Source organism: Wolffia australiana, chromosome 20 (assembly GCF_029677425.1).
Source record: "Wolffia australiana isolate 7733 chromosome 20, ASM2967742v1".
NCBI classification, from domain to species: domain Eukaryota; kingdom Viridiplantae; phylum Streptophyta; class Magnoliopsida; order Alismatales; family Araceae; genus Wolffia; species Wolffia australiana.
This window is the reverse complement of record NC_135854.1, coordinates 7,377,109-7,403,994: the sequence shown is the minus strand read 5'-3', so window position 1 is coordinate 7,403,994 and position 26,886 is coordinate 7,377,109. Positions and strand designations below refer to the sequence as shown.

The window sequence follows — 26,886 nt, the reverse complement described above, 5'->3', positions numbered from 1 at the left end:
CAATGTGAAATTCCACCCGTGACATGTAGGAAACAATGTTAGAGAAGATATAGGATATGTTTGCCATAGCCTCCTCCTCGATCTGCAACACCGAGCCTCTACATTATTGAGGACGAGTGGGACATGCTCATTCAGTTTGTAAAAAATTGAAGCCATTTGAAGAGGCCACATACTCATCCACTAGGACGACAATATTGAAAAAGGAGGACAGAGCAAGGGGGACCAAGGAGGAGAACATGGCTGACTGATTGTGAGGGAATGTTTTACTGATGGACTTGGAGATGGAAGAAACAAAAAATGCAGTTTCTTATGAGGCACGGAAAAAATTTTATTCATCATTCACACTATCAGTAATTAGTTGGTTCAATTAATTGCATGTTGTCCATTTGCGTCCTCAATCAATGCAATTACTTGGTCAGTCACATTAGCTCGATGACACCAATGACATCGTCTATGTTCGTGGCATCATCCATCCATTATGCTCTTGCTGCCAATGATAGGTGATGTCGGGGATGCCCTACGGTCCCATGATATCATGTCATCTTAGCTCGTGATGTAATCCACCCGTTAGGATGAGGACATTGTCGCTAGTTGACACTGGTGATGTTGTCAGCATATGATGATTGGGACGTCCACTCACTCGTTGGATGATGTTATTGACGCATGGTCTCGTTGGTTGAAGGTAACGACCTCATCTCAAGAGGTGATGTTGTCCATCGGCGACGTCAATGACATCGTTAACACGTGACATTAAGAATGTCTTCTCACTTGGTCATGTTGCATCATATCATTAGGTGACGGTAATGACCTTGTCTCAAGCAGACATGTAGTCCATCAAAGATATCAGTGACATCAACCATATGTCACGTTGGGACTTCTGCTCACTCAGTCACATCACTTTGTCTTGGTCCTTTCAAAAAATTTAAATATAATATCATATAAATAATTATGTAATAATTTCTTAATATGATGATTTATAATTCTCTCTGTTGAACTCATGTGGTTGTACAATAGTACTTCATAATATTTTAAAAATAAGTTTAAATATACTTATATATAGGTTTGATAATAATGGCAGACTTGTAATTCTTACTAATAAAATCACACCTTAGTCTCTCAAAATTTTTCAACATAATTTTATCTTTATCTCATTATACACAATTTTCATAAAGCACGAGTTTTGTTATACATTCATCTTTCCAAAAATAATCACCAATCTCACATATGTTTGTTTTACACCCAACTGTTCAATTTTGTTCGTAGAGTTTGAACAAATTTTCGGAATCCAGATCCCTAAATGGGAATTATCTTCCCCGCTGGCTGAGAGGAGAGGCCCAGCAGGCAATGACATCTAGTCCAGGAAAACCCTACATTTGTTGAATTTTGAGACATGAACCTAGTAGCTGCCCTCCATTTCGATATTTGATGACCGGATATCGAATTCGTTATCGGATAACGGATCCGTTATCTGGGCGCAGCATCCGCAACTTTCTGACCACGAGCATATCCGTCAGAATATCCGGTACCGGCTTGATATTCGATATCTTAAGACATCTGGAATTCATCCGGATATTAGATATCGGTAGTCCGATATCCGATATCGGACGGATAGCAAACGAGGGACGCGGAGGAGAGGGCGGAATTTAGAAGCAGGAGGAAACTTGGATCCATGTCCGGCGACATGGGCGGGGCCGGGGAGGACGATGGCCGAGGCCGGGAGGCGCCCGCCGCCCAACCACTGCCGAGCTTCGAGCGGCTCGACCCCGCCCGCTTCGTCGTCTTCTCCTTCCCCAACCCCGTCGCCCGTCCTCTCTCCGGAAATTCCGATTCCTCTCTGCGGGTCGCCGTCCTCGACTCCCCGACGCCGTTCCCTTCCTCTCCCGCCACCGCGGGGATGCTCGTGCCGCTCGGCCGCGAGTCGGACTGGCTCTTCTGCACCGCCGCCGGCCACCTGCAGCTCCTCCTCTCCTCCTCCGCCGCGCGCCTCGTCCTTGTCGGCCGCCCCCCTCTCACCGATTCCCCGCCGCCCCGATACGCCCGCCACCCCACCCTCCACGACCCGAGCCTGAGCGCGCCGCTGCGGCCCCTCCTGCTCGCCCTCTGCCCCAGATCGGCCTTCCGCGGGGCCCTGCTCCCGGACCCCCCCTTCCTCTCCTACGAGGACGGCCTGGTCCGCAGCGCCGTCGTGGAGATCGCCGCCGGGCAGGTGGCGGGGGAGATGGTGGCGGAGGACGTGGAGGTCGAGCTGGCCGGCTCCCTGGACCGGCGGCGGAGGCTGAGATTCAAGCGGATGCCCAACCTGGTCCAGACCCAGATGCGCCTCCTCCTGCTCCCAGGCGGCCGAGCCCAGGTCGACCCGGGGGTCCTGGTCCAGCCCTACCTCGCGCCCATGGTGGCCGGCCTCCTCCTCCTGCTGCCCGGGCCCTGGACTGCGCCTCGGAGTCGGCGGCGGCGGGCGCTGTGCCTCGGAGTCGGCGGCGGTGCCCTGCTGACCTTCCTCGAGCGCCGCCTCGGGTTCCACGTTCTGGGGGTGGAGGCGGACGAGGCGGTCTTGGCCCTCGCGAAGCGCCACTTCGGCCTGGCGGAAGGCGAGTTCTTGAGGGTCACTCTCGGGGACGCCATGGATGTCCTCGGGAGGTTCCCCGAAGAGCCCGGAGCCGACGCGATCATGGTGGATTTGGACGCGGCGGAGCCCGGCGGCGGCGGGATCGTCGCGCCGCCGGCGGAGTTCGCGAGGAGGCGGGTCATCGCGAGCGCCAGGGACGCTCTCCGCGCTCGCGGCGGAGTCCTGGTGATAAACGTGGCTCCGCCGGCCGGCCCGTGCTACGCCGCGCTGGTCGAGTGCCTGCGGGAGCACTTTCCCGAACTCTACCAGATCGACGTGGCCAACGGCGAGAACGTCGTCCTCGTCGCCGCACTCGCCGCCCGGCGCCGGAGCGCAGACGGCCAACCCGCCGCCGAGACCCTCCGCCAAGTCCTGGGGGATGACTCCACCGCCCGCGCCCTGAGAAAAATCTAACGAAACACTACTCGGTGACGGAACACGGTCCATCGTCCGTTCCGTCCTCTACCGTCATCGGTCGCCCGTCTTCAAATGTTTGAAGGCGAAGGCTTGGATTGGCGTCGGACAAATGGCGGCGCGCCACGTGGCAATGACAACCAGCAAGCAACCGGGGCCTTATAAGACGGAAAGGAAGGGCATAAACCCTACCTCTCTCTGCAGGGCTTGACGCAGACACCGCCGTTTTCCCCGCAAACCCCGTTGCCTGCCGCTTCCTCCTCTTCGTCGGCTCTTCCGTATCTCCCCTCGTCCCCTGCCATGGAGTTCTGGGGTGCGTGCTCTCTCTATTTCTCGCTTTCGATACCCCGTCTTCTCTGTAGAAATTGGGCTTACTTCTTTCGTAACTATCGTACGCCTTGGTTTAATCCTTTTCTGCTATGAGGGTATCTCCCGGGGTCTTCTATCCCCAAGCTGCCATGAACAACTCTTGCTCAGAGAAAGTATGGTTTCATCTTTGTTTTTCGCCTTTATTATTGCTACGTTTTCTGTATAACGACTGTATTTCTTCTTGTGCGGTCCGACGCTTTTTTTTCGTTCACGAATGAAGCCATACTCACAGGATTACTCGTTAGAAAATCTCATGGATGTATTGTGAGTTTGGCCGAGCCCTATTTTGAAGTTTCATGATCCGATTCTGGACTATCCTCCGTTCAGTGCAGCTGTAATCTCTCAGTAACTCATTGCATTCATGTTATGTCTTCATTATTGACTTATGATCACCTTATTTTGTCGTCATTCCAGCTCTGTCACCTGTTATTATGCTGCTTAAGTTTTCTTCGTAGCGGCGAGCTCTATATTCTCTTCTCAATACATCCTTTCTATACATGCATGAAGGTGTATGGTTTTCCTCATCTCTTTATATGATTATCTGATAAACAACAAACTAGCTACTTTTTTTTAACTCTTAATTATTACTCTCCATTATTTTTAATCTTAATGGTACAAGGTGCGTTGGCTTTCTTATTAGGCTCGCGTTGCTCTATTGTAATGGCTACATCGATGGACTGCGTATTCTTTACCGTTGTTCTCTGACAAAATACATTTATTGAGGATTTTAATGAGGTTGCTATCCTGTCCTTCAGGAATTGAAGTTAAACCTGGGGAGACTATCAAGTGCGAGCCGGGCCAAGAGAAATTCTTGCACCTTTCTCAGGTGATTATCCTTACCCATTTGCGATAAAATCTCTGTTAGTATATTAGCGTCATCAATGTAATCATTCTCTGGTACTTTAATTCGTCATGTTTCTGCAGGCAACACTTGGGGAGAGCAAAAAGGATAAGGGAAGCGAGAATGTAACAATCTATGTGAAGTGCAATGACCAGAAGCTGGTGATCGGAAACCTATCGCCTGAGAACTGCCCTCAGATTCAGTACGATTTGGTCTTTGAGAAAGAGTTTGAGCTCTCCCATAACTCGAAGAAGGGCAGCGTCTTCTTCGTGGGATACAAGACAATTCTCGACGAAGGGCCACACGAACTTTCGGAAGAGTCTGATTCCGAGGAGGAGGAAGAGCTCGTCGCCAAGACCGATCTCAATGGTGAGTTTTGTCTGATTTTGTATAGTTTAACGGAGACGGGTGTCTCTATTTTCCTAGCCTGCATATTATTGACCTTCTTTATATTTAATCGATTCGCTTCTAATGGTGAATTGGGCGCCTCAGGGAAACCTGCTGGAGCTCCATTGGCTAAGGCCAATGTGCCGAAACCGGTAGATAATAAGAAGGCGAAGAAAGAGGAGGAAGATGAGGAGTCTGACTCTGACGAGGATGAAGATGACTCTGATGACGATGATGAGGTGCGAATGAGTTTTGGATTTCTCAAATTCTCGTATATACATTTCAATTATTCAGAAACGAGGCCCCCCAGCCAACGGTGTAAAATTTCATAATTATCTGACCTTATAAATCAATCCAAATTTTTTGCAGGACATGCTGGAGGGAGAGGATGACAGCAGCGATGATGATGTCGATGAAGATGACAGCTCTGAAGAAGAGGACGAGGCCACTCCAAAAGTGAGTCTCTTCAAGTGAAGCTGGAAATTCAGTTCTGGCTTGCCGGAAATTCTTACGATCCATGTTCGCTGTCCGTCGCAGGCTGAGAGCGGAAAGAAGAGGCCTGCACCGGGGTCGGCAGCAAAGAACAACACCCCCGCCCCTGAGAAGAAGGCCAAGCTGATGACGCCTCCCGGCAGCCAGAAGACTGGTGTGTTAGGGTTAAGGGTTTAGGGTTTAGGGTTTAGCGCACGAGGAACTTTGAGTTTAATTTGCGGTGGACTGATTTATGAAATTATTTTAATACAGGAGGAGATGAGAAGAAGAAGGGTGGTGGTGGACACACTGCGACGCCGTATCCAGCGAAGCAAGGAGGAAAGACGCCGCAGACTAACAACAGCTTCGACCGGTCGAAGCAGCACAATACCCCCAAGTCAGGTGGCGGTGGCGGTGGATCTGGACAGCGTTTCAACAATTCCGGTGGTGGTGGCAGGAACTTCAAGAACAGCGGCGGCAACAGGGGCAGGGGCAGACGGTAAAACCCGGAGATTTTACGCGGACTTTTGACTATGACCAAGATGACATCTCTTTCATAGGGAGGAGGCTATCCATAGTTTTGCTACTTTTATTTTCCGTCATTTGAGAACTATGTTTTACAAAACAAATTTTGCATGAAGTATCCAAAGTCGTGGACCTTCGGGATGGTCCTTTTGCCTTCTCTCCAGATGTTTGTTACTTGGAACTAATTAGTTACTAATCGATTATATATCTGAGCAACATCATACTGTAGAGAAATTTTCCTCGCAACTTGCTCTTTCTTCGATGTTAGTAAACTTTTCACTAAAATAAGGAAAATCTTATTCTCATCATGTTAAATCTAAGTGGATTCATCTTCGCATCGACTACATCTCCTGTCGAACAGGATAGCAGTATTGGGCCAACGTAGTCACTGCATCATACCGTTCTCTGTATCATATGATCATTTTGCAACCCCTCTCGATATCTGTAGTGTCTGAATTCTGTAATTTACACCTTCCTTTGCATTTATAATTTATTTTAGAGTGGGAGTACAGATTCAACGGAAATACTGGGGAGAGGTTCCCGAGTAGACCGGAAAGTAGCTTCAAATCCAGTACTGTCCGACAATTTGCTCAGCAACAATTGTAGACTATTATCCAACCAGTAATAGAAGCCAACATGGGAAAAGGGACAAATAACACAACTCATTCTTGGGCTGCTCTCAAATATTTAAAAAGTAAAAACATATATGGCCTCAATAAAGGCCCTAATTTCTATTTTGACTTTTTTAAGAGCTGTATCAGGTGAATTATCACTCGGGATAATGCCCCGCATCACTGCTATCAGTATTGCCACAGTTTTAATTGGTTAATCATGGTGCACGGGTACGATTAGCTGGAGCCCTGCCCACGACACACTAAAAGAGTATCTGATAAAGGAATAATCCTGATTACGGAGATGCAGGACATTAAAATTTAGGAGTCTATACTATAAACGATATTGAAATAAAAATACTAAAAACTAATATGAAATTTGTTTTACTTATGTTGTGTTCATACATTGCATATGAATAATGATATGTAAATAAAAACATACATCAGTTAATGTTATAAAAAAACATTTAGAACATGACTACGCAAATGACATTGGTTGTACATTTCATCCCATGGACATCATTGGCATTGCATATTCCACTTTCACTATGGTGTTGGGTTTGGTCATGATCGACAGACGAAGACAAGATTCATTCATCATAAAAAATATGAATACAGTCCGACCTTTAAAAGAAAACACAAATACATTGATGATTGAATCACCTTAAGTGGAGTTGAATCTGCTATCATTTGAATCCTCTACACGTTGAATCTCCATCATCTTCTCATTCGATATCACAAGATATCCGCAACCATCTTCTCACCATTTTAGTCACATCATTGTTGAAATATAAATAGCCAGCAAGCCATCACACATTCTACATCTTGTTCAGTAATCATTGACACAATATATGAATATAATGTACGAGTGATGCATATAACGAAGTATATGAATACATATAATGACCAATTAATTTATTATTATGATATTGTAATATGGAGATCAATGCTCTTTGCGTGTTTTACATATTCACATTCAAAGGATGCTGGGGGAAGACATCGAAATATCAACATAGAATATCACTATCTATTCCAGCTCATAGGATGAGTATGATTAGTCCCATTGCCATTACTGTAGAGATACTATAGATAGATGGTGGATGATCCCTATGAATCCCTGAATTATATCTAACGATCAATCAGCTTGACTTCTGTCACTATTATTGGTGTACTATCATTATCTGTATCGATATCCATTTCAGATATCCCAAAATGTGTTATCCATGGAAACTAGAAACATGTCCGATAATGAAAACTGATACCAATAACAGATAAAAATTGGTGCTTTGTAGATCAATTATGATACTGGATATTTTTAAGGAGGTAACAATGACATACACCAATGTCATTAAAAATATAATAATAATGAATACAAATTTGTTTTTACAACTGTTATTGGATACCATATAAAAGACCACTAATTAACAATAATTAAAATTTAAAAATAATAATATAAATGAATGATTATTTAGTTTAATTAATATATTTAATTGAAAACTAATACTAGATGATTTTTCTCATCATTTTATACGGTATGAGAAACTAAAAACATGGGTGATAATTGTTGCAGTTATCTATATGCTTATTCTTAATATGTATAAAACATTCAGTTAATTTATATATTTATCAAGGATACTTTGGGCCGAAAGATAAAATTAAATATGAGGAGATGATGAGGATAAACTAAATGAGATACTAGAAGAAGGATAGTTTTCTAACACAAAGTCAACTGCACATCTAGAGATTGAAATAAAACTAGTATGTTGTGAAAGTGGGAGTGATGCCAAATAATGCTTCATTCAATGAGCCATTTGTTGCCATATCAGTATACCTCACTTAATGGGAAACTATTAGGAATCTGACACGGACAAGATGAAGTGAGACCAAGGCAACCGTCTAATACAAAAAGTTGTAGTGACTCCAAAATATGCTATCACCCCTGCTCATGGAGTCTATTTCTGTTCCACAGCTACGTGGCCTTCCATGACTAACTGAGTTATGGTGAACCTAAAATTAGTTTTAGAAATGTCATTTTAGGCTTCTGGATTATGGAACAATATTTTTATTTTTTCATACAAGCATAAGGTGAGAAAGGGTTTGGCTTGGTCATAGAGTCCACTAGAGCCATATAAAGGAGTTATGTAAGGATGCACTTTGTACTTACTAAGTCAGTGTCATTTTTCCTGAGCATAAAGTACGAATCCTTGAAGGATGCACTTGGTGACAATTTGTATAGTTTCTGAAGTATCATTGTAGTTGCCAGTAGTTTCAGAATCTGAGCTATCCACAATAACACTAGAGACTTAGGGTTTCTTCACTCGTCATTGTTGGAGGAGTCTCACACTTTACCATGGTTTGCATCAAGGTTAGGCTGCTGCTTCATTGAGTGGGCTTATGATGCCATAAATTCCATGGGGTGATCTTCCATGACTGGCTGGAACATACTCCATGTTACCTTTAAGAATTAATTTTCCATTTTTGAAAGACAAAGAGGTGCAAATAAATTTGACATATGTTGATTAAAATTTCATATTTTAAAAAGGAAGCATCCAAATCAAACATAACAAATGTTCAGGAAGGTATGCAATAAATGTTAGATAATATTTCCAGGCACCAATTGAAGCTTCTTGGTCGATCAAGACAAAATTTTCATCTCCTAGATGCCCTATCATCCACTAAGCTGTCATGGGAGAAGGTGAAAAAGTGAAATGACAAAAAATTTGTGAACTTTTATAGTACCTATATGGCTGACACAAATGCATACTGAATATGGAAAATACTTTAAGAAGAAAATATAGAGAATGGGGATTATGGTTCTTGATCAACATCATTATTGAGAGAGATGTCATACCATTTTGTATTTTCTCATTAACACCAATACTTCACCCACACTAGTGCTTTGATACAAGGTGCCTCTATTCAGGATCACTCGTTGGCAACAATTGAACCTATCAAGAATGGTCACTTGCCGTGTGTTCTTATAAACTCACAAGTAGGGTAAAATTACATCATTATGGATTTGAGTTTAATAAAAAAACAGAAACCTTTACTTGTAAATAAATTTTCCAGTTAATGATGAGAAAGGGTCATCTCCACAGGGAATGAATCTTAGGGAAATAGCTTTCTCTATATGATGAATTTGAGAGGACGAGAAGGGATACATATAGCGTAAGAGGTAGTGATAAAATGAAGATGGTGATCAGACATAGGAATAGTAACTATTTTATAAGATTAATACAAGTGTGATATCAAGAGCTATTGAGAGTGATACCCGAAGTGATTAATGATTGCCAGATTGAAAATTTTGATGGAGAGGAGTAATCCAGCAAATAATCAACCTCCATGTATTGAATTTGATGGAGCAATATTAGAGACGAATGGGCAGATTAAACAGAGAATAAGGTTAAGAAAATGCAGATCAAATAATGGAAATATGAGTAAAAACAGAAAATGATATCAGCATGGTATTATTGTCCAAATCATTGAGATAGACAGACTTGGGATGATGACTGCCCTCAGCAATGAAGGATGAATGGTAGCTAGACATGGTCGTTCTGTTCTGTTCTTTTCAAATGAACAAAAAATTTGCACAAAAGAACTGCACAGGGGTCTGTTCGTTGTTCTGTTCTTTTTGTGCAAAAATTAGAACTGATGTTCGAACAATTCGCACAATCGGAAAAAAATTTGCACAATTCACACAAATTGACACATTCACACAATTCGAACAAAATTTGCACAAATTCGCACATTTGCACAATTCAAACAAAATTCGCACAATGGGTAAAAATTCGCAGAATTTGAAAAAAAATCGCACAATTCAAACAAAATTCGCACAATCCAAACAAAATTTGCAGAGTCTTCAAAATTCGCACAAAATTTTCACAATTCGCACAAACCAAACCGCACACGGGTCTGTGCGATGTTCTGTGCGAATTTGATTTTGTTCTGTTCGGAAATCCAAACAGAATGCACAATTCGGTCTAATTCGCACAAAGCGAACAGAACGACCATGTCTAACGGTAGCTATAGGTAAAGGGTTAACATGACAAATTTTTTTTGAAGAGGTAGTGTGTATGGATGTGGAGGAGGTTTCAAAGGGAAATTTTGATGGGTTGAGGAATTTTTTCTTCCAGAATAACCAAGTAGGGTGATCAAATTTTGATGGGCTGGCCTGATGAGAAAGTCAGCTCCCTTTTTTAGTTCACAAGGGCTTATCGTTATATACCTCTAGGTTATTCTGGAAGATATTCAGGGGTGAAGATTGAGGTTTAGGGTGTGAAGAGAGAAGCCTCAACTCCCAACTGGCATGAATCCAAGCATGGGGTTATACTCTAAAAGGACCGTTGAGCTATCTCTTAAGGGACACATGTAGGTGATGGAAGGTTTCCACGACTCAAACTCACATAACCCTTCACATCCAAAAGAAAGACACATCAAGTATAGGAGACAATCCATAGGCATACCAAGTAGGGTGATCAAATGTAGATATCATGAGCCAAAAATAAAAATTATGTATTACATGTACGTAATCAAGACACAAGTACTAATGCACCCTCCACACTCAGTTTATGCATTATCCCTAAGGCATTAATGAACTAGTGAGAGTGTGAGAGACGCACACTCAATGGACACAACGTCCATGGTTCATGCATTCGACGAGCATGCCCAAAAGGGTTGACTTTCTTTTCTATGATTGGCCTCATTGCAGAAAGCAGAATCAAGAGAGGAGTCTTGAAATGATGTGTTGCTGCGGTTGCATCTGGGGATCCTATCCTGGTCAAAAAAGAAAAAAAAACAGAAGCTTAGAAAGACACTCATGGATATAAGGAAAGATCCTTATATCTATGAAAGTAATGAAGCAAAACCAAAATCAACCAACCAAAAAGAGGCTCCATATCAACATAATATTTCAAATTTTTAAAAGAGAGAAAACTTATAGGGAAATCAGGTTGAGGAATGGGGTCCTAAAAGATCAGGTTGTAGACAGCTCTTCCAATCCACTCATCCTTATTGCATGGTTGCATCCCTCAATTCCTTCTTCTTCATGTGGGCCCACCTACTTGTTATGAGAGCTAAGGAAAATAAGAGAAAAGACGTGAAGGGGAACTTAAAAAGGATCCGAGTTCCCAAAGCATAGAACTAAATTCAAAGCATCATATATGAGAAACTCAATGCCCATGTGTACGTAAAAATATTTAAGAGTGGGTTTCCTTCTGATTTTGGCCAATAAGAGTAAACAACTAATGGGATATGACATAAATAAAACCATTGCTAAACGATTGCCATTTCCATTCAAAGATATTGTCATACCAATCTGTAAAAAGAATTTTGTGCAAAAAAAGTTCAACCTCAACTTCATTACAATTTTTTTCCATCCTTGTCCTAGGTTGAAATTTAAATAATTCATTAGGCTCATCGCAAAATTCTCTTTCCATTACTATTTTTATCATCATCATCCTCATTGAAGCCTGCTCATTGCTATTTTCCTTTACATGATTTATTTCATCAAGAAAAAACATGTAAACATCAGTAATTATTTCATCCATTTCTTCCCTCAAGATGCTTGTTTCCCAAAAATTATCCCTCTATTCTTCGACAAAAGAATCATGTCATGAAAATTCATTCATTTTTTTCTCCACTCATATAGTCCGTGGGTTCACTTAAAATTGCATTACCTAATACTTTTTGAATATGAAGAAGAGGATTGCATTCTTCTAGTTGTGGAAGGGTGTGTTCAACCTTACCTTCCTCATTTCTTTTCACCTTTTCTGCCATATCAAATTGAAACATAAACTGAGAAGTAGGAGAACATTTTGATTGTGATTTCACTTGCCATGTAATTCATACTCACAAAAATGCAAACTAAAAACTTAAAAATATTCATCTTAATGATTTATATTTTTCTGATAAAATAATTTTCTTCAAGGGGACCACATTCTGCTAACAATTCAGTCGAAAACTTACAAACATCTTTCTCAACATGCAAAATCCTTGAGATGTTTTCCCCCCTTTTGCATTTTTCTGATAAAATATTATGGAGTACCATCATGTTGGAAAGACATCCATGCTTGAACTCATCCTCATGTTCAAGACAATAATTCTTCAAGAACTGGTCACTCTCCTCAGAGTCATCAAACTGATAAATTTTCTCTTGAATCATTGCAAAGTCATTACCAAATACATGGTGCCCTTTGGAAAATGTATCTAAAACTTTTGCAATGAACTTGCAGAGGAATGTCCTAATAATGGTGATCTTGCACACTCATAGTGTGGATGGTCCAAAGAGGACATGTCATGATTGTGGAAGGCATGGCCATGAGTATTATACAAAGAAAATGTGAGGTTTTATCATGTGTAGATTTCAGATAATGATAGTGCACATCATAATTAGGGAAGGCCTTGTGTGAAGGTTCACAATCATAAATATAAGGACTCATGTCACAACGTAAATTTTCACCATGATTTGAGGAGTCTCTATGACCATGAAAGTATTCGGCTTGTGCACTTTCATAGAAGCAATCATCGTGGTGATAATTTTATGCAACTCATGATAACCAGGACTTCACCCATAATTTAAGGACATGATTGTTTCATATGCTTAGGAATGATATTGTCTATTATAAGAAATAAAATGTAGTACAACACTATATGAGATTAAAAATAAGCAATTTCTAAATAATTAAATTAAGAAAAAAATAAATTAAGTGCAACTATGAAAAGAAAATTACACCAAGTAGGCGCTTCCTCAACTTTTCATTGTTCCAATGCTGCACTTTTGTAAACGGTAAGCTCAAGAAAATACAAAAATATAAAAATCTTAAAAGTTATCTAGACAAGTATTAAAAACCTTAAACTGTTTCCTCCTCGACAATGATGCCAATTGAAAAGCTGAGTTTACTGTAATTAACTAGGTTAATTAGTATCATTGTTTGTAACCAACTCATACTTATAATGAACCCTATATATTAAGATGTAAATGATGAGTAGAGGGATTTTCCACAGGGAAGCAGAGTTCAAGGATTTAATTCAACATAATTAGAATGGAGTTTTAATAGATTTAATCTGGATTAGATATGATATTCAGGGAATATCATGTCTCCAATATTAAATAGGGATGATCTCTCTTGGATTCCTTTATAAATAAAAGATTAGATCTTTAGATATCTTAAGGGAAATAATTGAGAAGAGGGAGGTAGGAGATATGAAGAGAATATAGGCCCTCACTTCATTCAGCCAGGTCCTCAAAAGAAGATTCAGAATCTGAAGGGTAATGAGATAAGAAGAGTACTTAATATAGTATTTTTAAATAATAATAGTTGTTTAAGAATGTAGAGATTCAGAGGGAGGTCAGGGACAGTTAATCAATCTAATTTTTAGGGTATTTTAATGCCTGATAATAGAATCACATCCTTTTTCTAAATTCCTTCTTCAATCAAAACAAGGGTCAATACATTTTTCCCTAGCCAACACAATTTGAAAAAACACAAGTCAAGATCAATGAAGAAAGAAACTAAAAATCAAATAAAATACCAGGATAAAATTTGATCCAAGGAGAGCTCCCCTCTGAAAACAGAATGTGATTGAGCATCCAAGAGTGAAAAAGAGGGAGATAATTAAAAAATTATACCTAGGGTAGAGGGGTGAGACAATTCCACTTTTTCCCTTAAATTTTCCTTAATTTTATTTAGTTTTGGGACATTCTCATAGATCCATTTATACGGATGGAAAGAGGATACAATGAAGAACTAGCTCAATCTGATGATTGGATCTGCAGATATTAAGGTTTGAATATGGAGCAATCTAAGGCATTTGATACTTTTTGCCTTCTCACTCTGCACAAAAATTAGCCCTCTACTCTTCCAAAAAAATTAAAATACAAAAAATTTCAATAAAGTTGGAGATTTACGCCTACCAAAACTACTGAGTGCCATTTTAAGGCCCTTTTCTTCTTGTTTTCCAATAAATAAATTCAAATAATCTAGAAAACACAGGAAAATATGCTAAAAATAAATAAAATTTAATTTTCACTATGAAAATGTGCAACTATAGTCATTTTAGTGAAAATATAATTGCAAAATGTATGAATTTATTATCGTAAATCGCATGTTATCAGGACACATGTCCCATGATACATAGGTTGCACCATTTTTGTTGACTGGTCAAAGAAAAAAATGATTATTTTAATTTCAACCACCTCAGTCTCTCCATCATGAAAAAGAGTTTCTTTTCTGTTTGGGCCACATCACCCCTGGGATTAAAAAATAAGAAAAGAACCATTAGCATTAAATGTCATTTTGGCCTCGCGAAATGCTATGCCATAATGGTTTGCTTTTAATGATTGGATGACACTTATCATCAATGAGGTTTAATGATTATCTATCGTCAATCATTAGCCATAATCACTGGTTGGTTTCAGTTTCTTGAATTTGATGGTGACACGTGGTACAGAGGAAATAAGTTCCAAAATTACATTATTTATTCATATAAAATTAAATATAAAATTAAATATTCAAATACATATTTCTGAATAAGACAATTCAAATATTTATGGATTAAATGTAAAAAAAAACAGGAAATAAGGAGAAATTTTCTTTCAACATATGTTGTAAAAAATCCCTCAAAATACTAAAAAGTTAAAAGATTCAAAAAATCATTCCAAAAATGGAATTAATCATTTTTGTGTGATAACATACAAATGTAAGCATGTGAATACAAATAAATATGAAAATAACATTATATTGACCTATTAACACTATGTTATTATGCAATGATATATATTCAGAAGCAATCTTTGCTAGAGTTGGGTGTGAGAATGGCTTCAGTACCTCATTTTTGAACAATCTCACTGCCTCCTTTTTGCGTCGTACATATGAACATGTCAAATTCCTCTGGTGGAGCTTGTGGTGTTTTATGTGTTGTGGGTTTAATGATCAGGGCCTGATTGACCCAGGCACGTGACAGTGGTTGTTGACATATGATACTATTAGCATTATTTTTATCTTGTATGGTGATAGTCCAACAGGGAAAATAACACATGTATAAGATACCCTTGACTGGGTAGCCTCATCAAACAATGACCTTTCCAAAAGGGTAACTTAAGGCAGCATCAAGGTCAACATCATATTTCTAGAGTGACATCTCGTAAACTATAAGTTTTATCTGCATGGAAGTACACCCACTTATCAATAATGCCTGTTTGTTGTGAGGAAACTGCCTGCTCGTGAAAATTTTAGAGGCAGATACTCACCTCATGACTTTGTCCATGTGCCACAATAAGACCTGCACTACTTGGAAGACATCTCAAACAACTAACTTTGTTGGCCGTTTCATGAAATTGTTGTGTAGGGAAACAAACACAAGAGAAAGGCGAAGGTCTTGAGCTGCTCCTCTCCTGATGATAATTATTTATCTATAACTTCATCATTCATGACTTGATCATGTGTGCATTGAGAGGATCCACCTTAGTATTGGTGACAGATTTTCATTTTTCCTTCATGTATCAAAGTCTACTTAACACCAGGACAATTTAATGCAACAAAGAAGGTGACTAATGCTGTCATTTCTTTTATCAATTATTTGACCCCTCAATAGTTTCCTACCTCTAAAGAGCCTTTGTGCCCCATCATCCAAGAGCTTCTCTAAACAGCATTGCGTGGAAGCAGTGCTCTTCAACAAAACATGTTATTTGGGAAGAAGAAATTTGAAATGTCTCCAAAAGACACTTGTATAGCATTGGATGGTCGCTTCAGTTAGAAAAAAAATTATTGTCGTCTTGTCGTGACAAATTCTGCACTCATATATGTAAATTTTCAATGAATGTAAAACACTTTAGTATCGAGGACCTTTTTTCTCATCTACGGACCTCTAGCATGTCACATGTCATGTCTCCTCTATGTTATCTTCTACTGATTCCTCCACCATTTGGGGTAATATGCTCTCCAGAATTGAAATGACAACTGTCAAAGTTAATAATGAACACTATACATAGTGTGTGATGAATAAGTAGGTGCACCATGAGATGAAATATAGAAAAATATGAAATTACAAATTACTTGAAAATAACTTATCATATGAGCCTAATTTTAAGAAATAATATTTTAAATGAAAAATATTTTTAAAATTAAATGATTGAATCTACTGTAATTTTGGAATACATCTTTTCAGGAAAAATGAAAGGAGCTTTTACCATTGTCATAGAAATATCTTTTTGGCCCTCTTATCACCTTGTCATCCTTAGCGATGCTGCCCCATGTCTGGGGTAACCGGTCGCCCAATTGCTCAATCATCCACTTACCCAATTGCCTATGGCCGTGTTACCTGTTGTTGACCCTCCTGAGTCACCCAGTTTCCCACTTGCCAAGTTGCCCTTAGCTGCCACCAACCGTCCCTTGTTGTCTGCCTTTCCTGATCACCTAGCTACCTAGGCACCCAACTGTCCTTAGCCATGTCTCCAATTGTCCTCCCTCCCCCGTGGCCCAAAAGCCCAATCACCGACTCTTCCACTTGCCCTTAGTTGCCCAGTTACCCAGTTACCCACTTCCATATTTTCCATGTCACCTATTGTATGCCTTCTGTGGTCACCCTTGGCCACTGATAAACCCTAAATAAGGCATGGAATTCTACATATTTTAAGGTTATTTTTGCATCATTCTAGTTTGTGAAAGGGAAAAACACGTGTGTATTTTTTTTGTGTGATTTGACCACGTCCCCTTACATAGAGAGAAAGAGAGAGAGACGGACTAGATAGATAGATAGATGTATATATAGATAGATAGATAGATAGATAGAGAGAGAGAGAGAGAGAGAGAGAGAGAGAGAGAGAGAGAGAGAGAGAGAGAGAGAGAGAGAGAGAGAGAGGAATATGGGCTAAAACCCATTTACAGGTAGGCCGGGCTAGGACCTAAACACTCCCCCGCAAACTGGAGCATATAAATCAAACATGCCCAGCTTGGTGCTGATCCCGTCATAGGAGATACCCAGCAAGCTCTTGGTGAAGACATCCGCAAGTTGCTAGGACGACGCGACAAATGGAGTCGATATGATCCTTGCCATTACTTTGTCGCAAATATAATGGCAGTCTCCATCAATATGCTTGGTTCGCTCATGGAACACTTCATTTTTAGCGATAAAGATATCAGCTTGCTTGTCACATTACATCGGCATAGGTGTCGGAGCCTCTACGATGAGCTCGTGTAACAGAGAATGAAGCCATACCATCTCTCGAACTGTGGAGGACATGACGCGATACTCATATTTTTTATTGGAGCAAGCGACCATGATGCAGGACGACTAGGGGAGAGACGACAAGGGAGGCGGGTGTGACAATGATGGTGGGAATGCTGGACGGATTTGGGTAGAGGGATAAAAAAAGACCGCGAAATTCATACGATCAAATTTGAAAACCTAAAACCAATGAAATGATGGTGGTGCAGTCCCGTTCCTCGTTGAGGGTGGGAGTACTGTCTTCAACCACCGCGACGATGCCGAAGCACCAAATCCAATACTCGAATTCACGTTCGTAGGAAATCTCACGAGAGGAAGAATTTTGAGGAAAAGAAAGAGATATTCAAACCAAATCTCACGGCTGTGAAGAAGCCTCGTGGAACACTGGACGAATAACACTCACACCAAAGAGTTCATTCGTACCTCGGCACCGGAGTGCGTGATGAGGTTGTGGGAAATTTAAGTCGTGACGTAACTGGGCGTTCCGGGCGTTGTATGACCCACTGGACAAGAGATCTGGGCGTTCCGGGCGTTGAGTGGCCCTGGCGAGGAGCGTGACGGACGAGCGTTGAATGCAGACGGAGGGCGAATAAGCAGAGGCGACCGAGCGCGGGCGCCTGAGGGTGCTGGCGTGTGCGGCGCCGGGGGGCCTGGCTCGCGGGGCGCCGGTAGGGCTGGCACGCGCGGGGCGCCGGCAGGGCTGGCACGCGCGGTCGCCGGCATGGCTGGCGCGCGTGGGGCGCCAGCAGGAGGGCTGGTGCGTGCGGGCACCGACGGGCTGGCTGGTGCACGCGGGGCACCGGTAGGGCTGGCCCGCGGGCGTCAGCGGGGGCAGCCGCACGTGGGCACTAGCGGGCTGGCACGCACGGGTGCCGGTGGGAAAAGACGCGAGAGGGAGAGATGGAAAGAAAGAAGGAAGATAGGAAAGGAGAGAGAGGGAAGAAGAAGGAACGAAGGTAGGGAGAGGGAGAGAGGAACAAAAGCAGCTGTCGGCGAGACGTGGTGGTCTCGACGGCGGCGGCGACAGCGAACTAGAAGAGGGAGGCTAGGGCAAGTCCTCTAAGAATAGTTAAAGGAAAACTCAATTCTTGAATTATGACTTGCCTAACTGTTTCTTGAAACATTAGCCTATACATATAGGCCTTGGAGGAAGAGAAAATACAGTTAAAAGAAATAAAAATAAAGACGAGCGACGTAGTTTTGTGTCACGTCAGGGGGCAGATTCGGATCTGCCTTTGGTGACGTGTCAGGACGTGTGAAGGGGCGTGCGTGGGTGGAGACGTGCCTGATGCTGGCGTGTTGATTTGATTCGATGACGATGGCGGCATGTCTTCAGCAGTTGTGTTGACTTCAGATGACGGTGGTGACGCGTCCGTTGTCGATGCGTTGACGTCGTGGCCACCGGACCACCTTCTGCTTCCTAGATCACCATGTAACCAGATTACTGCCGACGTAAGTGCAATAGCCAGTTGTGGATTTGTGATCCCTTGGGTCAGGTGCATATGATGCATCTGAATAAGCTTCAATGCGAAGGTGATGATGTCTTTGATTATGAAGCCCCTGTCCTGGTGCACTCTTGATGTAAACAAGTACTTGTAAAGCTCTTGCCCAATGAACTTGACGTGGTTTATGATGGAAATATATGTGGCCGGCAAGCCAATCACACATTCCACATCTCGTTCCATATTCATTAATAGAACATATTCATTATAGTGCACGTGTGATGCGTATAATGAAGCCCATGAATACATGATCTGACTTAGTGAATTATGATGACATCGTAATACGGAGATCACTAGTCTTTAAGCATGTGTTCTAAACATTCATATTCAAAGGATACGCGAGAAGGACATCAAAGTATCCGAATAGAATAGCACTATCTAGCCTCACTCATATGATGAGTATGGCCGGTCCCGTAGTCATTAGTGTGGCGACACTAAGGATAGATAGTGGGTGCTCTTTAGTGGAAAGAGTTCACTTAATTGATCCGTACGAATCCTTGAATGGTATTATACCGAACTGTCAATCAAGTTGATTCACGTCGTGGTTGTGTAAGTGGTCCTTAGACTTGAGACACCAAAGACGTCTTGTGGACGGACGGTTGTACTTTGGCTATGGCCAACGAGTCTCTAATCATGGGATTCTAAACGATCTTAGTTCGGGTGCATCACGAAGTACACGAAGGTGATTGAGTGGTCAAGATGGGATCGTCCACCCTCGGTATAAGAGGTGACAGTTCAAGGAAGATGATGCGATGAAGTCCTTGGTCAAGGCAGTGAAATATTGGAGAAGAGTTCTCCGATGATTTCCGAATGCATCAATACTAACTCGGATGATCGATTAGGGTTTGACAGTTGACCATACCCTATGTCGTCAAAGGAGCGTCAAGTGGATGAGGGATTATACGTACACGGTAACTAATGACGAACAGGTTTCATGAGTGAGTCGATACACACTTCTTTGTATCTTCTAGAACACGAGGTGTAGGTTGGCACCCCACGTGTCAGAATCTCGACCTATCGATTGGGTTAAATCGATCCGACGTTAATTAATCTATAAGATGATATAGTTAATTAATTTGGAAGGCCAATAAAGGTTATTGGGCCTCTGGAGTCATTAACTAGACTGATACATGGGCCTAGAGGGTCACACGCAAATGGTCTTTTGGACGTTGGAAGATATACTTAAGTTTTGGGGGTTTTTATGAAAAATACCCACTTAGTATAAATAGGGGAAGGCCTTGAACGAAATTCACCCAGGCCAGAATTGTTCAGGGACCTTTCCCCTTCTTCTCCACTCTCCCACACCCCCTCTCCATCCCTGATGTGATCGGGACGACGTAACAATGCCGACGAAGAAAGAATGGGGCTCGTCAACGAGAAGGAGGAGATCTGACGCGCCGAGGACTGAGTGGATACGCCTAGAGGCTGCACACTTGAGCAGCTCGACTTATCTCGCTCCGGGATCGAAGAAATCGTGAAGAGATTCGTGCAAAGGTACTTCGTTTTAATGCTTTATTGATGTCGTTCGATTCGCAAAAAGACTTCCGTTGCGCATCGTTTTGTTATGTTCATCCAGATCTAGGCCTATAAAACCCAACAGTTCCTGCATGAACTGAGTAAGAACACAAACCGCATATGCAATGTCAGAACGCGTCAATATCACGTAGATGAGCATTCCAACTAGTCTTCGATACTGGTCATCATGAGGTAGGAGTGGTGAAGACGTGTCCTAGAATGAGGTACGGGCCTCCATCGGTGACGATGCAAGCTTGCAGCCTAGAAGTCCTGTCTCTAGAAGTATATATAGTTGTCACACAGTCAAATCACGAGCTAGGTCTCTTGCTCAAATTTGGCATGTGCCGGCCTCAATGTTCACGGCAAAACACTGAGTAGCCTTAATCTCTTGCAGCGGAAGCTTTGCAATTGCTTAATATCGCATAGAAGGGGTTAGAGGAGATGGTGGGGACGCGGCCCCGTCAATACATCATGAAACAGTACATCATGATATAAATGCAATAGGGTCATTGCATTTATATCATGAAACAATACATCATCGTTGGGATCATTACATGGGGGAAGACGAGACGAGGCGCTTTGCGCCGAGGTAATGTCGCCACACCGCCTCAAGGCCGTTGCTTCGCGAGCGCACGCCCGCTCTACCGTACACAAGTGCGCCGGGCCGGGCGTCGCACGCCCGCGGGTGTGGCGATTACACACGGCACCCCTGCCTTGACGATCGCACACGCCACCAGCACCTATGTCTACACCCTCACGCGCAGTCTGTACGACACCGCCGCATTCGACGCCCCCGAGCTTGGCGCTGCGCGCCCAGCACTACCCGTAGGAGCGCTTCTTGCCTATTGTGCCGTCTCGACGCTCTCTGTGTGCCACATGCCTTAGTCTCTTGGCGAGATGTCTCCTGGCCCCGCGCCCCGCACACGCAATGCGCGCGCTGCCCGCGCGGCCGCTGCGGGCACCCTGCTCAACTCCGCGCGCTGCAACCGCGGCACGCCGCCCGGCTTGCGCGTCCCGCATCCGCGTGCAACGCTTCCCGCTCCCGTGCGCAGTGCTCGACGCTGGCGCGTAGCGTTGGCACCTGCGCGTGGCGCTTGGCGTTGGCGTGCGCACACACACCGATCAGCCCGCGCGCCCAGCACGCGCGGACCGCACTAGATCCGTCCCGCCTTGGGCGTGGACGGGCACATGCACCGTCTATAGTGTATCACCATGTACAGGGGCAATGGCTTGAAAGATCAGGTATTTGGGCATCGATACCCATAATGACTGAATCCTTTAATATCGTGAGCCAAAATACATGGAGACGCCCTCCCAATAAGCACGCAGGCCTCTGGGCAGGGAATGCCACCTAGTTAGGGGCCTAACACGCCCCCACTGCCTGAACTTGTCGACGCCCTCGTCGACGACCGCTGCTCCGCTTCATATGCTCGTAGTAGGTCCTCGAACTTCCATAGGTCCGAGTCGTGCTCCAAGGTGGCTGATTCCTCTGGTCTGTTCTTCCACTTGATTAGGTACTCGATCTTGTGATAGCAACTGTGACATCCTCCCCGGTCAATTTCCCGCTTCGCCAGGACAGCTTCTGCGTCCTGATCGAAATGTGTTCCCACATTTGGTGGCGCACGCTGGGGCTGGTTCCTCACCGCATCTTCAGGATCTGGTATTTATTTCTTCAGAATCGACACATGGAAGATCGGATGGACCGCCAGCTGACGGGGAATGTTGAGTCGATAGGCAACCTGCCCAATTTTTGCTACCACTTCGAAAGGTCCATCATAGCGGGGTACTAGATCCTTGTGACGCTGCTTTGCTTGCTTCGTCTTCAACATCTGCCAGTCGCCAACAAGACCTAGTCGCCAACTTGGAATTCTACGTCCCTTTTGTGTTGGTCGGCATACTTATTCATTCTTTGAGCATCACGCTCTAGTGCTTCACGGGCTTCCTCAATGTGAGCATGATAGTCACGCGTAAATTGGAAGGCCATAGGGAAATGTCCGTTCCCTTTTTTCTTTACAACTTTCGGAGGAGTTAGTGGCTGTCTTCCTGTTGCAAATTTGAACGGCGAGTGACCTGTAGCCGAGCTTCGGTTGATGTTGTGTGCGAACTGCGCTGCATCCAACAGCTCCACCCAATTCTCCAGATTGACCGAAATGTAATGCCGAGAGTATTCTTCGAGCATGGAATTGACCATCTGTCTAGGGGTGGAAGCTTGTAGAAAATTTGAGCTTGGAGCCCATGTACTTGAGCAACGACTCCCAGAAATGACCAGTGAACCTTGTGTCTCGGTCGCTAATTATGTCTAGTGGAAGACCCCCGTACTTCGCCACACAGGACATGAACAAACGAGCCACGGCATCTGCGTGTACCTTCGACGTGGTGGGGATGAACGTCACATATTTGGAGAAACGATCCACAACAACCAAGATGGCGTCGTGCCCACCAACGCGCGGAATGCACATGATGAAGTCCATTGAGATAGACTCCCATGGTCTGGTTGCCCTCGGAAGAGGTTCCAACGTTCCAACTGCCTTTGCCTTCTCCGTTTTGTCTTGTTGACACATCAGACACGAACGAACATAGGCTTTTACATCTCGTTCCATTCTCGGCCAGTGATAGTTGCTGGACAGGATTGCAAGCGTCCGAGCCTACCCTGGGTGTCCAACGTGGGGAGCGTCGTGTGCTTCATAAAGGAGCTTCCGACGCAACCCACCCGCACGCGGCACATACGACCTGTTTCCATTTGCGTATACAATGCCATCCTCCATCCATAATCTACTAGTCTCACTTGCAGCAATGCGCTTCATCAGGCGAACAGCTTCTAGGTCATCTTTCAGCACCAACTTGATTTCGTTGAGGATGCTTCCTTGGACAATTGAAAGAGCGACCATGAAAACTTCTGGTTCTTTGCGGCTGAGGGCATGGGCCACTTGATTGGCATGCCCCGGCTTGTACTTCAAGTCGAAGTTGAACTCTGCCAAGAAGTCTTGCCATCTCGCTTGCTTCAGAGTCAGCTTCTTTTGGGACTCGAAGCAACTGGTGGCCATATTGCCAGTGTAGACCACGAATTTCCCTCCGAGGAGATAATGGCGCCAAACTCTCAGGCAATGGACCACCGCTGTAATCTCCTTCTCGTGTACTGAGTATCTTCTTTCCGAGTCGTTAAGCTTGCGGCTCTTGTAAGCCACGGGGTGTCCATCCTGCATCAAGACACCTCCAAGTGCGAAATCAAAAGCATCAGTATGTACCTCGTACGGCTTGTTGAACTTGGGCAATCGGAGCACCGGCTCGCCGAAGTTTGCACTCTTCAACTTGTCAAATGCTCTTTGACACCGGTCTGTCCACTGCCACTTCACATTTTTCTTCAACAAGACCGTTAGAGGGGAAGCTAGTCGGGAGAAGCCCTTGATGAATTTCCGGTAGTAATTTGCCAACCCGAGGAAAGATCTTAGCTGTGGTACTCCCTTTGGCTCTGTCCAATTCCTGATGGCCTTCACCTTCGAGGGATCCATGCGCACACTTCCCTTCCTGACTAGGTGTCCGAGGAACTCAATCTCCTACAAGGCAACTCACACTTTTTCGGGTTGAGGTAGAGCTCGTGGTCCTTCAACTTGGCCATCACCTTCCTCAGGTGCCTCACATGGCCATCCAAGCTCTAGCTGTATACGAGAATATCATCCAAGTACACAACAACAAAATCATCGATATAATCCCCAAAAATAGTGTTCATGAGGCAGCAAAAAGTAGCAAGAGTGTTAGTGAGCCCAAAGGCCATCACACAAAATTTGAAGGATCTATAGCGAGTCACGTACGCCGTCTTCGGTTCATCCCCCTCCTTGATCCGCACTTGGTGGTACCCGCTCTTCAAGTCCATCCGTGAGAAGTAGCGAGCCTCGCCGAGCCTGTCAAACAGCTCTTCAGCATTCGATACAGGATATTTATTTTTCACTGTTACCTTGTTCAATGCTTGGTAGTCCACCCAAAGTCGGAGCAAACTGTCCTTCTTCTTTTGGAAGAGAACTGGAGCACCGAAGGGGACCTTGGACGGCCGGATGAGCTTGCTCTCCAGCAGTTCTTGAAGCCGCTTCCTCAGCTCCTCTAGGTAAGCGGAGGGCATTTTGTAGGGTGCCCGCGCAAGGGGACGTGTACCGGGGAGCAGTTCGATCTCATGGTCTGCATCCCGCTTGGGTGGAAGCTTCGCGGGGAGTTGTGCGGGCATCACCAAGGCAAACTCCTGCAGTACGTCCACGATCGGCCCCGGTAGTCCACCCGCGGCTGCATCGGGGTGGTTGTTGTCGTTGTCGTTGTCGCCCCAACTAAGTGTCGCCAAACGGGCTGGTGCACACCCCTGCCTTTCACCCTTTTTTTGGGGTGTCGGCCCTCATATGGTGACGAGGAAGGTCTCTTCCCCCTTTCTCAATCCGTCCTTAATTTGCATGGCAGACAGGAGAGCGGTGTTCCGCGGCTTCTGGGCCCCTTGGTCCCTCACAAAACATGGGTGAGATCCCTCCGGGAACAGCACGCCGCGGTACTAGGGGAACACAACAACGCGTGAACCCATTAGGAGGTCGAGACCCAGGACGATTGTGAAGTCATCCATGGGGGACACCATGAAGTTGGTATGGCCCTCCCACATTCCCACCTGCACCAGCACTCGCTTGGCCATGCCGACGATGTCTCGTGCTTCCGAGTTGATGGCCTTGATCTTCCCCGCACTTGGGGCCAGCTTCAGGCTAAGCTTCTTGCTTCTTTCTCGACGAGGACGTTGTGCGTCGCCCCCGTGTCGACCATGGCCATGGAGGGCTTGCCGTTGATCAGTACCGGGACGTGCAAGAGGTTTAGACCCTCATACTGGACTGGGGCATCCCCCTGTAGTGCGGCTAAGCACTGGAGGGAGTTCAGGGTCACCGTACTGCTACCCCCAGGAACATTCGGTTGGGCCGACGGTACGACCATCACATTAACATTGGTGGTCACTGCCGTCCCTCGCGGGCAATCCCTCATGAAGTGGGGGCCTCCGCAAGCAAAACAAGTTAACTTGTTGCCCCCACCGCCTGGATTCTATTTCCACAGTCTCGGGCTCTTGCCCTTGTCTCGGCTCTTGCCGTGGCCTAGTTTGAACTTCCTCTTCAAGCCTTGAATGCTTGGTGCTTCTGGTGCCTCGGCGCATTCTTGGCGCGACTTGTTCCCTTTCACAGGTTTATCCTCTGTTTTGGCGGGTCTAGCGGGGCAGAGCTCTGTTCCTTCCACGACCTTGTAGGCAGAGTTTAGGTCTCTACAATGTCTCCTCTCTAGCTCTGTCTGGAGCAAGTGTGGAAGGCCCTTGGCGAAGCGGTAGAGCTTGTTCGCCTCAGACATGTCGGTGATCCTCCGGATTATGGACACAAATTGGCCCACATATTCCCTCAGATTGCCCGTCATCTTGAGGTTTTCAAGTTCTCCCCTCGCAATCCACGTCGTGTTGTGCGGCATGAAGCTTTCCTTCATCTCCCGCACGAAGTCTTCGTATGTGGGAGGTGGCCAATTTCCACACTCCTCTCGCTAACGCCACCACAACTTGGCTTCATCTGTGAGGAAGTAACTAGCCCGCAGTATTTTCCTCTCTTTTGAGAGGTCTCTCCCACCAAAATACCAGTCACAGTCATATAGGAAATCCGCCACTGTGTCTTCCCTCCAAGATCCGTCGAACCGTGGTTGAGGGAGTGAGTGCTTCTCTCCGTCGTCGCTGTCGCGACGGCTACTGGGTCCTGCTTCCAGCTTTTCCACCTTGAGTTTTAGGGTCAAGACCATCTCGATCAGCTGCCCGATGGTGTCTTCATGTTGTCTCCCAGTTTCTTTCAGGACCTCGTGCCTCTAGCGGGTCTCCACCCGCAAGTCTTTTACATCCGACTTTAACTCATCGTAGTTCCTGTCAACGTGGGTCTTCAAACCTAAAATATTCTTGTGCAGCAAGCGAGTAATCAGCCTCTGCTCCTCCTTTTGCCGTCTCTCTTCGCGTAACTGTGTGCGAAACGACTCCGTCTCCTCAACTAGAGTTAGAAGCACAGGGGGAGGCGATCCAACCTGGCTCTGATACCAATTATCACACGGCCAAATCCCGAGCTAGGTCTCTTGCTCGAATTTGGCGTGTGTCAGCCTCAATGTTAAGGGCAAAACACTGAGTAGCCTTGATCTCTTGCAGCAGAAGCTTTGCACTTGCTTAAGATCGCATAGAAGGGGTTAGAGGAGATGGTGGGGACGCAGCCCCGTCAATACATCATGAAACAGTACATCATGATATAAATGCAATAGGGTCATTGCATTTATATCATGAAACAATACATCATCGTTGGGATCATTACATGGGGGAAGACGAGGGGTGATACAAGGAACGAGACGAGGCGCTTTGCGCCGAGGTAATGTCGCCACACCGCCTCAAGGCCGTTG

The 26,886-nt window shown here is 44.5% G+C and overlaps 3 protein-coding genes across 3 annotated transcripts; 2 read left to right on the top strand and 1 right to left on the bottom strand.

Annotated features, from left to right (window-relative positions):
* The first annotated feature begins 1,616 nt into the window (after positions 1–1,616).
* On the top strand, positions 1,617–3,019 carry LOC144716305 (S-adenosyl-L-methionine-dependent methyltransferases superfamily protein). Its single transcript, XM_078591423.1, has one exon. It carries the CDS (start codon positions 1,670–1,672, stop codon positions 3,017–3,019), a length of 1,350 nt encoding a protein of 449 aa, XP_078447549.1. The 5' UTR covers positions 1,617–1,669.
* Positions 3,020–3,198: 179 nt separating this feature from the next.
* LOC144716306 (uncharacterized) lies at positions 3,199–5,769 on the top strand. The gene is made up of 7 exons (XM_078591424.1): positions 3,199–3,332; positions 4,144–4,214; positions 4,313–4,598; positions 4,722–4,855; positions 4,986–5,072; positions 5,154–5,262; positions 5,361–5,769. Exons 1-7 carry the CDS (start codon positions 3,320–3,322, stop codon positions 5,588–5,590), a joined length of 930 nt encoding a protein of 309 aa, XP_078447550.1. The 5' UTR covers positions 3,199–3,319; the 3' UTR covers positions 5,591–5,769.
* A 16,049-nt stretch (positions 5,770–21,818) lies between these two features.
* On the bottom strand, positions 21,819–22,292 carry LOC144716059 (uncharacterized). The gene is made up of 2 exons (XM_078591071.1): positions 22,178–22,292; positions 21,819–22,120 (listed from the first exon to the last, which is right to left on the bottom strand). Exons 1-2 carry the CDS (start codon positions 22,290–22,292, stop codon positions 21,819–21,821), a joined length of 417 nt encoding a protein of 138 aa, XP_078447197.1.
* Positions 22,293–26,886: the final 4,594 nt, after the last annotated feature.